The sequence below is a fragment of the Chaetomium globosum genome, genomic scaffold (assembly GCF_000143365.1).
Source record: "Chaetomium globosum CBS 148.51 scaffold_2 genomic scaffold, whole genome shotgun sequence".
Classification (NCBI taxonomy): domain Eukaryota; kingdom Fungi; phylum Ascomycota; class Sordariomycetes; order Sordariales; family Chaetomiaceae; genus Chaetomium; species Chaetomium globosum.
The window spans coordinates 3,648,906-3,661,425 of NT_165977.1; the positions used below are offsets into that span (position 1 = coordinate 3,648,906).

General features: G+C 56.4%; 4 protein-coding genes across 4 annotated transcripts; all 4 read right to left on the reverse strand.

Annotated features, from left to right (window-relative positions):
* Positions 1-130: 130 nt before the first annotated feature.
* Positions 131-1,238, reverse strand: CHGG_03261 (uncharacterized protein; the record flags this gene model as incomplete). Its single annotated transcript, XM_001229776.1, has 2 exons — positions 131-1,065; positions 1,124-1,238. 2 exons carry the CDS (start codon positions 1,236-1,238, stop codon positions 131-133), a joined length of 1,050 nt encoding a protein of 349 aa, XP_001229777.1.
* Positions 1,239-2,590: 1,352 nt separating this feature from the next.
* On the reverse strand, positions 2,591-6,265 carry CHGG_03262 (uncharacterized protein; the record flags this gene model as incomplete). The annotated part of the gene is made up of 2 exons (XM_001229777.1): positions 2,591-5,951; positions 6,015-6,265. 2 exons carry the CDS (start codon positions 6,263-6,265, stop codon positions 2,591-2,593), a joined length of 3,612 nt encoding a protein of 1,203 aa, XP_001229778.1.
* Positions 6,266-8,560: 2,295 nt separating this feature from the next.
* Positions 8,561-9,049, reverse strand: CHGG_03263 (uncharacterized protein; the record flags this gene model as incomplete). Its single annotated transcript, XM_001229778.1, has 2 exons — positions 8,561-8,769; positions 8,995-9,049. The coding sequence occupies 2 exons, from the start codon at positions 9,047-9,049 to the stop codon at positions 8,561-8,563; spliced, it is 264 nt and encodes an 87-aa protein (XP_001229779.1).
* Positions 9,050-10,678: 1,629 nt separating this feature from the next.
* On the reverse strand, positions 10,679-11,463 carry CHGG_03264 (uncharacterized protein; the record flags this gene model as incomplete). Its single annotated transcript, XM_001229779.1, has 4 exons — positions 10,679-10,738; positions 10,872-11,170; positions 11,229-11,328; positions 11,383-11,463. 4 exons carry the CDS (start codon positions 11,461-11,463, stop codon positions 10,679-10,681), a joined length of 540 nt encoding a protein of 179 aa, XP_001229780.1.
* Positions 11,464-12,520: the final 1,057 nt, after the last annotated feature.

Here is a 12,520-nt window from a genome sequence, read left to right on the forward strand (position 1 = left end):
TACTGCTATTTACAAAGGAAACCGTACCGTATAGGCCGGATAAAAACCTCTGTCTACCACTTTGAGACAACAATCTATGAATCCGTCATACTGCAAAAGAAAGGAGGCCCTTTGCCGGCCTCCGGGCCCTCTAGCCCTCCCCATCCACTGTTTCTAGCTCCAGCCTTCTGGCCAGCCTATACTCCAGTAGCCGGCCAGAGTCCATCAGCCAGCCAAGGACCTTCCTAACAAATCTTCTGCTCCGCGCACCTACTCCCCGTAATACGGTTTGTAGGTCCCGATGTGACCGAATCTCTTTGCCGTCCCACGGCCTTTGTAACGGCGGGTCGGGGCACCAAACCACCAAGTGCTCCACCGTCTCCCTGCCTCTCCCGCACTCGCAATAGGGGGTACGGACCTCCGGGACTTTCACCCTGAACAGGTAGTCCCGGAGGCCTATATCCCCGATACGGGCCTGGGAAAGGAGGGAGCTCTGCGCCTTTGTAAGACCTTCGTGTCTCATCAGAGCTTTGTCGGTAAATAAGAGGGCTGGGGGGTCTTCGTCGGCTATCCTCCTGTTTAATACTCTCTGTCGAGTAGTACTTTGTTGACTAGCTCTCTGTTGTTCCCACCGGGCCTGCCAGGCCAGTTCGACCACCTCCTTGGTATTCGACCCCTTAACCTTCCCCCCGATCTTCCATTTGTAGTTAACCCACTGGGCCACTACACTAGCGGCTAGTTCGGTGGGCGTGGGACTCTGCGGGCCCTGACGGGGCCTCCGGCCTCGGGTTTTCCTCCTCTTGTTGAACCTTCGGTAGACCTTATTGCAGGCCTCAGTAATTAGATGCCCCGTGGTTATTCTCTCAGCCTCCGGCCCAGCCCCTGACTGTAGGGCCTGCTTCTGTAGCCGGCCCTCGAAGTCGGCCAGCCGCTTGTTGAGATATAGGTCTAGCGGTGGCACCCAGGCCTCTGTTTCTAAGTACCGAATAGGAGCTGACTTGTATGCCCCTACTACTATTCGAAGGCTCCTGTTCTGAGCTTTTGACAAGACCTTTGCAGGCCCCTTCGGCCCTGTAGCTCTTGGAGCTGTTGGTTGGTGGAAGCTGGAGGCTCCGTAAGCTATGGCACTGCGGATGCACTTTACGTAGACCTCCCGAGCCCTGGATAGGCTCGGGCCCCACGTCTTTGCTGCAATCCTCGATAAGGCGAAATCTTGGGTTTTGAGTTTCCGTTCCACAGCTTGTTGGTGCGCCCTCCATGACAGCTTCCAGTCCAGCCAGACTCCTAGAAACCGAGCCGATTCCACTGGCTTAACTGTGCTGTAGCCACTGGCCCCTGGGTGGGCCAGGGCCACCGGGTTCTCCCACTGTCTCCGACCTTTGTTGAAGTGAATTAATTCGCACTTTTGGGGTGCGAACGCCATCCCCCGGGTACCAGCCCACTGCAAGCAGGTCTTCCAAGCTTTTTCCAGTTGCTGTGTATTGGCCTCTGGGTTCTTTCCAAAGGCCAGTAGGTTTGTGTCGTCTGCGAACCCTACTATGCTAACCAGTGGATGGGCTGTTTTCAGGGCCTGATATAGGGAGGCAATGTAGAGGATAAATAGGATCGGGGATAGTGGTGAGCCCTGGGGGACTCCCGCTGTGACTGGGATGTCCTCTGTTTTCTGGCCGTCGAAGTGGAGGATCGCAACTCACACAGCAGCAAATAACACGGCAACGAAACCCTTGTAGTGCGGAAACGAGTGCAGTAGGCGCAACCTCTTGTCTTGTGTGTATGCAAGTGGGATTCTCAAAAGTCTCATGGTGAAAGTGTACAAAAAACAACAACACCGGTAACAACAACAATGACAACAATAGAGGGCAGAGGAGCGAAGAAGAGTAACTCCCAGCCCAGGTCCCATTTTCCCAAACCAGTCCCCCACCCCAACTAACCAAGTAAGGTACGTTTCCACCCGGCCAGCCAACCAACCGACCTCGCCAGCCAGCGAGCCCAAAGATAAAAACAGAAAACACCATGACATCGCAAGTCGGCGGTGAAAAAGAGAGAGGGGGACTCACGCTTGAGCCTGTTCCGCCCATCCATCATCACACCACATCGATAGGAACAGGGCGAAACAATGGATGATAGGCGAGACAGGCGCGCGGGGCAGGGTAGGGGTAGGTACTCTGGTCGACAGCTGTGGATGATGGAATGTTCGCTCGTTTTTTCGTTTCTTCGCTGACCCGGCACCATTCCTCTCCCCAAGAGCCAACCAACAAACCCAACGCGACCACCATCCTCCGCTCCCCGCTCCCCTCCCGAAGAAAGAAAAAAAAAAGAGCAAAGAAAAAGACCCATCCCCTCATTCTTCATCGACCCGTTAAGCGAGCGCATCCGGGATCAGTCATACCTCCGGCCGTGAGCCATCTATCTGTACAATACAACTCGTCCACCGGTTTCCTTTCCCCCCTCTTTCCAGCCCGCGCCAGCCATAATGTAGCCGCATCCCTCGTCCGTCCGATGTGATTTCATCTCTGCAAAACAAAACAGATCATAAGCCTTTCTATCCACACAAACACATAAAAACTCGCGCACACACAAAACACACCCAACGGTACAGTACACCGCCTTATCACGGGCGGCGCTGCCGACCATCAGGCTGAGGGCTGCGACCTACACGACCACCACGCTGACGCGCATTCACTTGCTCCGACGGCGGCGGCTGCGGCATGTATCCTCCTGCTGCCCCAGGGGGCCCGCCATACCCGGGGAACCCGCCCATGCCCGGAGGCGGCGGCATGCCCATGCCAAATCCGCCCGGGGCTCCAAATGGAGCTTGTTGGCCGGCCCCGGCAGGAATCTGCGCTGCCGGCGGGATGGGGCTGCCGTTAGCCATGGGCTGGTTGGTGCGATACTGATCAATCGAGGCGCCAGGGGCCTGGAAGGCGCCGTAGCCACCAGCCTGCATGGAAGGGTAGTAGTTGTTCATGGGCGGCTGCGGATTGCCTCGGGCCAGCATGCTCTGTTGGTACTGCATCTGCTGGAGCGCGTTAGGCCCCATAAGCGGATTGCTAGCGGTGGGGAACATGGTGTTTTGGGCGTTGAAAGCAGGGAACTGGTCCATGCCTTCTCTGCTGCGCGGAACCACGTAGCCCATGTCGTAGCTGGCGGGAGCAGCGGCGTTCATCGCGTTGTAGTACTGCGAGTTGTTACCGCCACCGTACTGCCCGGCTTGTTGCTGAACGTGCTGCTGTTGCTGTTGCTGCTGCTGCTGCTGATGATGCGGAGCCGTGGTCGTCTGACGCGAGCCCGGACGCTGCCGTTCAACGTTTCCATGCTCACGAGGGGGGCCGCCACTCCCAGCACCACTGCTCCTAGTCGAAAGGCCCACCTCGTCCATTAGTCGCTTGTAGCCCTGCCCTGGCTGCGCTTTAATGCGGACCAGGACGGCCTTGACAGTCTCCACAACCTGGCCCCGAATCGCCTCGTCAAAGAACGGCGTGGTCAGGACCTTGAAAATTAGGGTTGCGCCGCAAGTATGGTCACTAAGGATTGCTTCCAATACTTGGTCGTTCGGGGTGAAGAAAAGGGCCTTGAGGATCGTATCCCGGGCTTCGGCCTCGGCCTTCTGGTTAATAACCTTCAAAACCGTCAAGTACGCAACCTTGTGGGTGCATAGATGGACAAGATAAGGGACGAGTTGAGGAGACAGCACTGTCCGTCGCTGCGGGAACGTGCAGGTGTCGAGAAACCAGGTGAGTAGCAGAGCGCCGTTGGCGTTGGTAGCGAGCTGCACACTGTGCAAGGCAATCGCGGCCGCCAACATCCTTTGCTGGTCCTTGGTGGAGTGGTGACTTTCGAGGCAGGCCCGCATGGCGCGAGCCCCGTAGCGACCCTGGGACACCTCCCACATCCTACTGAGCATCGTCTCGAAAATGAAGTCGTTGTAAGGAGAACCAAATTTTAGACATCCTTGCAAGACATAGTTGCCGTACTGGTCCAAGAACAGGGGGATTGTGTAGGGCCGCAGGTACTGCACAATAAGATTCATCTGCTGCGGTGTTTTGCAGACGTCGATGATCTTCTGGGCCGCCCAGGTGCCGTTCTTGTGCACGCCAATTTCGGCCATATGCGGGGCGATCTCAGCCAGCATCGAGTCACGAACCGCGTCGGAGCAGTGCTCGAATAGTTTTTGGACGACCGTATTTCCCAGATAGTCTGACGCGAGCTCGGCGATCTCGGGAAGCATCTCCATGGCAATACCCTCGATCTCTTGCTGAGAGAGCGACTGGTTGTCAATTCTCTTGCGAATGTCCCGGAGCTTCGGTGCATCATGGACCCGAGTGTGAGCGGGCTCCTTGATGGGCGGTATCTCGTCCACGAACGTGCTGTATTGAATTGCTTGCTGCAGGCTCACCGAGATGCGGAAGCAGTCTTCCTCGGTCGCCCCAAACTGCTGGATGATCTGAAGAATGTCTCCCGTCATCTTATGGAGGGGAAGGGCGGTCGGGGTGGCGTTGCCTGGCATGGGAGCAGGCCCAGTTTCGCCAGAGGCGCCGGCACCAACGCCTTGGACATTCTCCTGGGACTTGGAAAATGGATCAGGGCTGGGGGACGGGATGGCACCATCATGACCCGGTGTGCCGGTGCTCGAAGGCGGCTTCGCAAAGTTAATGCGAATCGGCCCGGCACCGGGGAAGATCTCCTTGCCATTCATGTTGGCTTTGGCAGCAATGGCACTCTCCACGCGCTCAAAGTTCACGAAGCCGCAGTTCTTGTGGGTCAGGACCCGAGCCGACACTATGGGCCCGTAGGTCTTGAACATCTCGGTCAGTGTCGACGTCGTGGTGGACGTCGGGATGCTGCCGAGCCACAAAGCACTGGTGGGTCCTTCCAGCCCCTGCTCATCCGCACCCAGCAGACCATTGTTCCGGCTGCTCGACCTCCCCAAGGACATGCCAGCGATAGCCTGCGGGAGGTCGTCAAAAGCCTTCTCGTCCGGTATCTGGATCTCGGCCGCCGTGAAAGAGTTGTCCAATCTCGAGGGGGTAGGGAGGTAGTTGCGGAGAAGGCGGGAGGCTGGTGCATCCAGGACACCTGCTGTCCGCGCGCGGGGGCGAGCGGCCTGGTTCGCAAAGGCCTGGACGGCCAGGTTGTGATTGTGGATCGCAGCGTTGGTCGCGGCGAGCTGGTCCTGGAGCTGGGCGTAATGGCTCTCCATGTACGACAAGGGGTCGGTCTCATACTCGTCCTCTTCTTCGTCAGCATACTTGTCTTTGTTGTTGACCGAATAGGACCGGAATCGGTTTGCGGCCTTGCTGAAGTCGGCGTAGGTGGGTATGTAAGGGGCAGTGGGAGCCAGCTGGGCTCGGGCTGGCTGGGGAGTCTCGGCTAAGCCAAGGTAATCCAGTGTTCTCATATGAACGTCCGTCTCAGCATTACCCTCGCGGGAGAACTGTGATTGGGCTGGAGAACTAGGCCCGTTAGACCCCAGGCTTGCGATGCTGGCCAAAGTGTTACCCCTGTCCCGACCGCTCGGGTTCCAGCTGCTGAAAATGGACGGCCCGAACGGTGAACTTGTCCCGGGTGTATGAGAGAACGGACTCCGCTGAGGCATTGAGCCTGCGCGGAGCCTTGAGAGCAGCGTTGAGGCCGTGGAAGCGTCATTGGGCGCCTCAAGGCCCGGCGAGGGCGACTTGAAAGGGGTCTGCGAGGGGCTTGGGCGTGAAGTCTTAGAGGCCAGGGCCGGGATGCCGAGTAAAGGATTACCGGCGGTGTTGGGCGAGAACCTGGATGGAAGCGTGCCGGCCCGGGCACGGCGGGTCTGTGGCAAGCTGTCGGGCGGAGGCAATTGGGCGAAGTCTGGGAAGCCATCGGTGGGCGACTCGGGAATGTTCTCGCGAAGCGGAGTCGAGTTTCCACTAGTAGGAGGCCCGCCCCACGGATTCAACGGCAGCCCCGGGACGCCTTCTTGAGCTTGTATCTCCCTTGCTCTGCGTGGCACGGTAAAAGTTAGCGGGTGATTGGTCTTGAGGGAAAGCGGGGCAGCGACTCACCGCTTGGTAAACAAACGTCCAGAGGCTGACATCTCGTGCGAGGGCGAGCCGGCGCCGGAGCGGGACGCGCTCGACATCTTCGAGGTGGGCGTGAGACCTGGGGACATACCAAAGGGCGACCGAAGAGTGCCGCCAGCAGACTGGGGGTCATTAGGCGAGGTGGTCGTCGGTGAGTTTGAGCGGCCCTGAGCGGAGAGGGTCTGCGGCGGGTAGCCGATGGTGAGGTGCTCGCCTGGTCGTGAAGCGGACATTATCAATTATTTGATCCCGGTCCTCCTCATCAGAAATATTTCGACGTATCGGCCCCGTTCGCACAGATAACACGGGAAGCCCAAAAGCAAAGGGCTGGGGGTGAATGTCTTCGACTGCTGTGAACGAGAGACGGTGCGACGACGTGCGCTGCGCGTCGAGGAGAGCGTCGACCTCTGGGGGGGAAAGAAGAGTTGCAGTTTTTTTTTTTTTTCGCAGGAACTGAAATCGAGTAACACCTGGGCCGAGAGTCGAAAATAGATGGATGCTGTGGCAGCGTCTCCTCAGAGGACAAGGTGGCAGGTGCAATTACAAGGCCAATGTGACGAACTTCGCCGGAGGGGGTCGTCGGATGGCGGCTAGTCGACGGGTAAAAAAAAAAAACTAAGGTCGACTCTGCAACTTTTCACTAAGGAGTGTATCAGGGCACGGGAGGCCGCAGATTATTGAGGCAAGGGGTAATTCCGAAAATCGAGATCGAGGTTTGGTGGTGGAAGCCAGAATGGCCAAAATGCTGGAAGCGCTTGTGAGAATGTTGCTGGCTGCGTTGGCACCGATGGAAATGCTGGGGAGGCTCCTGGACGGTTTTGGCTTGGCTTTTGCTGGGCGAGTTTAGTTACCAGGCTCGTGCTCCACTGCACCTGATTTTTCGATCGGACCACGGAGCGGCCCCCTGTTTCTTGGGGCTTGGGAAACAAGAGGAGGGGGAAAATCAAAGATCTAATCAATATACAGGCGTCATTAGGGGAGAATTGAGCCCGGAGAAGAACACACCGACTCTAAAAGGGGAGTGCGCAATGGGGCAAAGGAGGGAATCCACTCCTTGTGAATACGGGAATGTGGAGGAGCAAAAAAAAAGAGGAGAGGGGGAGTTGAAGTCGACGAGCGAGTGGAACGGGGTCAAGATGAAACACCTGGGAAGGGGGTGTGCGAGTACAGGTGCATACGCCATCTCGAGGTGGTCATAGACCTCGACAACTCAGGCTGTGGCTTCTGTAATTGGTTGTAAATTACGGACGCAGTTGCATTTTTTTTTTTCTCTTTGTTTTCTTTTTGTTGGGTAAGCCGCCTTCTCGAAAACTGTTTCTCGTGCAGGAAGGAGCCTCCGGGCCATGGCGTCGGGTGTCAGTGTCAGTGCTCAGCTCTGTGCCCTGCCGTTGGGTGCCCCACGACCCGAGCAGGTAAGCAGGCATTGACACCACTCACCCGCTCACTGAGACCTTCGCACTGACAGCTTGTGTGGCCTGGCGTCCATGCCTGCCTTCCATGCCTGGGTGCAAACTGACCTTGCATCCCGTCACATTTCGAGTTTCCAGGTTAGGGAGCCCTTGTCTCCCTTGCTTAAACCCTTTTGACGCACACCGCTACCAACGAACGCGTCGTCCCGACAAAACGACGTCATCGAGAGGGAATCTACAACAGCACATTCATCCATCCATATTTGCTCACCTCGGGTTGACAGATACGCAATACCTAATCTTACTGTATAGGTACACAGGGAACGAGAGACGCCTCCCAAGCTTCGTACGATTTACAGTTTCGCACGGAGTACGAATAGTCGATGCACCTCTATCGGAGTTGCAATGCCACCTTTCGCATTCCACGTTGCCCAGTTTGGTGTCACCCATCCTTGCAGCCCCTTCAGCGACCTGTTTGCGCTGATGCATGCTCGCGGCCCCGCTGGCCTCAGACAGGTGGACAGCCACGGCCATTGACTTTTTCCTAGAACGGTATTCGTACCAGAGGGGTGTTTTCTGGGTTCTTTCTGCTGGAAAGGTGCATGGGGTCACTACGCCTTGACAAACTCGGAGGAACAAAGCAACTTTGGCTGAAAGGGCCAATTCTACGAAGTATTGTGTAGTTGTGTGTACTTGGTATACGGTTACCTCGCTGTCCAAGCTAGGTTGTGGGTTGTCCTGACATTGGCCGACCCAAGTGCTCTTCGGCTCGTTGCTATTTCTGGCTGCGTAACTAACTGGGTAACCCTGAGGGCGAGCTCGCTCCCCCGATTCAGCCGCCCAACACGCAGCCAACCTCGCATATTTTACTATATATACATTAAGTTTGGTCGGCTGCCGACAAGAGCGAGTCCGCTTCCGAGATGCCCTTCGACGGCAGAGTTTCCCCTCCAAAGACATCAGACGAGGGGCAAGACTAACAGCCGAGCTGTGGAGGCACGGCATGCGACTGCGCGGCTCATGGTTGTTGCTAACCATCTTCTGACGAGGTATGTATGTACTTCGTAGTGGGCGAGGAAATGCTAAATTCAGGGGTTCTCATGTTCATCTCTTACTTTCTCAGCTCCCCAGTAACATGCTGTCCCCGCCCGATCGAGTGACGACAACGAAAACAAGCGTCTGCCATCCCACCCCGGCTGCATAACCCGGCAACATCAGCTTAAGATGTGTCCTAACGGATCCATGCCGGATCGTCGACGCCTTGGCAGCCACACCAATCAGCGCCGCACATGGAATTGCTGACCACCGAGGGGCCTTCCTCGAAAGACCTGAAACGCCGTGTCGAGTTGCCTCATTTGCAATTTTGTGCTTCCCCTCAACGTCTCCTGTTTGCTACCCGCACACCACGGAGTCCCGAGACCCGCTAAACTGGCCTAACCCCCCCTGGGAACCATGCCTCCATGCCCGGGAAGCAGGTTCTTGGCCGCCGCCCTCCCGACCCGCCGTACCCAGTGGCCCATCTTTGCAGATCTACCCGCCAAGAACTAACATACCAGAACGACCACCACTCGACTCAGGGTCTTCAGGGGGTGGCCTTGAGGGGGCCATTTTGTCCCACCACTAACCGCCGCGTAGTCTTGGGGCCAACATGCATCCCACAGGGCTCCCAGATAACCAATACACGATTCGTAAAGCAGTCCTCGAAGGAGGGTACGCCGCTCTGAATCCCCTGCAGGGGGGCCCACTTCTCCACGAAGAGTTGGAGGCTTGCTGTCTCGGAGCAAGGACAAGGATTGTTGGTTTCGCTCTACTCTATGTAGTTAGAAGCCTGTGTTTCAAGGCCGAACATTCAATGCTCGAAGACGGCAAGACGCCAGATCGACCCGTTGCTCTCCATAACGGAGCAAACATCAGGCCATGGTCGTCTGGGGGGTGCCTGGGCTTGGCCAGCTTTTGGTAGATCGTGGAACGCCGATCCAGGCAAGGACGGCTTCGATCCAACGGCACTAACTAGAGTCTCAAGCCGCTCCCCTACCCTGTCTCAAGTATGTCAAGCAGCGCCCAGTTAACCGCCGATCAGGAAACGAAACATGACCATGCCAGCCCCGCGGTGTCCCTAACAAGCTTACTCTGATAAAGAGCCTATATCACTCAGTGTCTATACAACCAGGGCCCCGTGTATTGTAGATGGACGGATGCACTGGTCGACTGGGAAGTTCACTCAGCATGGCAATGGTAGAGCAACCATCCTTGTCGAGAATGGAAAGTCCCCGGGGCAAATCCTGTCGAACCGGTTCTAGACCAACCCTAGAATATGCAAAGTGTCATGCCTGAGCTTCGACGAGCTTCAACTTGACAAAGTATGCTTCCCATCTTATCACTCCACACAACCCCGCGAGAGAAACACAACATCACCAGCTCATCAAAGCATCCTGCCCCCGAAGGACGGAAAGACGAGGCATAACAAGTTGAAAATAGCCCGGAAAAAACGGTACCTCAGACGTCTACTCACATTTGGGTAATCATGAAGCAGCGCCCACATCCCCATCTATCCGCTCGCATCAATTCAGGGGCAAGAACACACAAACAACAGCTAGTTTTATGTCACAACTATGGCAAGAAATAGCCCAGGACGGGCAACCTAACCTAATTCTATAAAACCGAACTGTCAAGTTCCCACATCGAGAAAGAAAAATCAAGATATCTAAGAGTATGAGGCCAAAAGCAAGCTATCTCTGACAGAAATACGTCAAAAAGAGACAAAAGTATCGGGTGGTGCCTATAAATCTCAACGCCATTTCAGGGAATGTCGCCCATGCCACTCCTCCACTCATAGTCCCTCCCAGGATGTGGCTGAGAATACACTGAAAGAGAAAGGCTCAGATGAAGCGAAAAAAAGAGAGAGAAACAAAAAAGCAGCGAGGAGAGAATGTAGACAAGTGAACCACATCTGCGATGGTAACTCTCAACTAGCAGAAAAACACAACCCGCAGCCCCTGCCTAGCTTTTCATTCATCCCTCATCCCTCATCCCACATTCCCTCCCTGGCCATCAGTCCAACCCAACCCAATCAGCTAGCCAGCCGAACCCGGCTTCCTTCACCCTGGCACCGACCGCACCAAATAGACATCCAGAACAAAACGCTGAATGGTCTGTCTGTTTCCCCGTCTGATCGTCTTTCATCACCGCTTGACATGCCCATATCAAATCAGTCAAATCATGCTCGTCGTCATCACATCATTGCTGGCTGCTGTTGCTACTACTACTGCTGCTGCTGCTGCTGCTGGACAACCCGATCTCACCAACCCACACATGAGACTTATTTAGCAACCCGCTTGAAGGCCAACAAATCGGCCAAGCTCGCCAGGGGACACCCATGTTTCAGGAAGTCGTGGTTGAGCAGCTCCTGAGCAGACGCGCGGCTCTTAACATCGACGCAAAGGCAGACTGACAAGAAAGCCTTGAGCTCCTTGCTCAGCTTCTCGGGCTTCTTGAGGCGAGGCGTGCCGTTGGTGGCGATGAGGTACAGGGCCTTGAGGGGCTCCTCGTTCAGGTAAGGGGGTTCTGACTCGATCATCTCGATGGCCATAATGCCGAGCGACCAGATGTCCACCTTGGGACCGTACTCCTTCTGCTTAACGACCTCCGGTGCCATCCAGTAAGGGGTGCCAACCATAGTGGCCCGCTTTGACTTGGTCTCGGTCAGTTTGGCGCAGAAGCCGAAGTCGGCTGGTGAAAGGTTAGCATGTGTCTTGTTAGGCAATCGTTTATGGATCGGAGAACGTACTGATCTTGACGTTTCCGCGGGCATCCAGGAGGACGTTGTCGCTCTTGATGTCGCGGTGGATAATGTTTTGCGAGTGAAGATGGTCGAGGCCTTGGCAGGTCTATCCTAGATGTTAGCTGATGGCTAAAACAAGCCACGAGAGAGATCCACGCACCTCGAGACAAATGGTTGAAATCTGCTCCTCCGTGATAATGGGGTTATTCTCAATGACATCCGTCAGAGCGCCACCCTCCATGTACTCCATTACCACCCAGAGTTCCTTGTCGTTGTCCATGAGGAAAGCGTCCAGGGAATTGACAATGTTGGGGTGCTTGTTTTCCCGCATGACAAGGATCTCGTTAACAATCAGCTCCTTGCGCGGCTGGTGCGCAAGGTCCATCTGTTTGATGGCAACACGGTCGCTGCCGGCCCGCAGCTTGGGATTGACAGGGGCACCAGGCCTTGTGCCCATGATTTTGGCCACATACACGGAGCCAGACGCGCCTTGTCCGATCTTCTTCTGCTTGGCGTACAGCCTGTTGGGGTCGTCTTTAGAGACAACCTCCCTCAGTTTGGCCATCACCTCGCCCTCTGACATGGTCGACATGCGCACATCTTGCTTACGCTCCGAGGGAGAAGGCTTGGCGGTTAGGGCGGCTTCGGCAGCCTTGACTGCATCCGTGTTGCCGCCAGGCTTCGAAACATTGAGGGGCTTTACCGGCGCGGGCAAGCGAGACGGCGGTTGCACTTGCGGTTGCCCGTTCGGACCACGCGCCTGCGTTTGGTTAGGATAGCGGGCGGTGGCCGAAGGGCCGTTGGCCTGGTCCATTCGGGGTGTCCTCTGCGTCTGTGCCGTGGGATCCCGGACTGAGGTAGAGCTATTTTGTTGCGCAAGAGGTGGGCGGGATGGGGCGGAGGACGTGCCTGGGGGTGCAGGCGCGGGCCGTTGCGCCCTGAGCGACTGAGCCTGGGGCGCCTTGGGAGCCGCTCGTGTTGGGTTGTACCGATCAGCTTGGGACGGAGGACTTGAATAACCGCCCCCAATCTCTTGTTGAGCAAGGGGAACTTTTGTCTTGGGGAGCGACGCATTGTAAGCCTCGAGTTCCCGGCGAGCCTGCTCTTCACGCTCAGCTCGCTGCCGCTCCACTTCTCGGGCGCGCTGCTCCTCCCGCATCCGATCGGCGGAGATGTAATTGGGGGACACGCCCTGCAGCTGTTGCATTTGCTGGTCCATCGCCCGCGGTGATGGCGAAGCAAGAGGCTGGGGGGACGGGCTTTGGTAAGACCCCGGGCTGCGTTGGATGGGCTTGGGC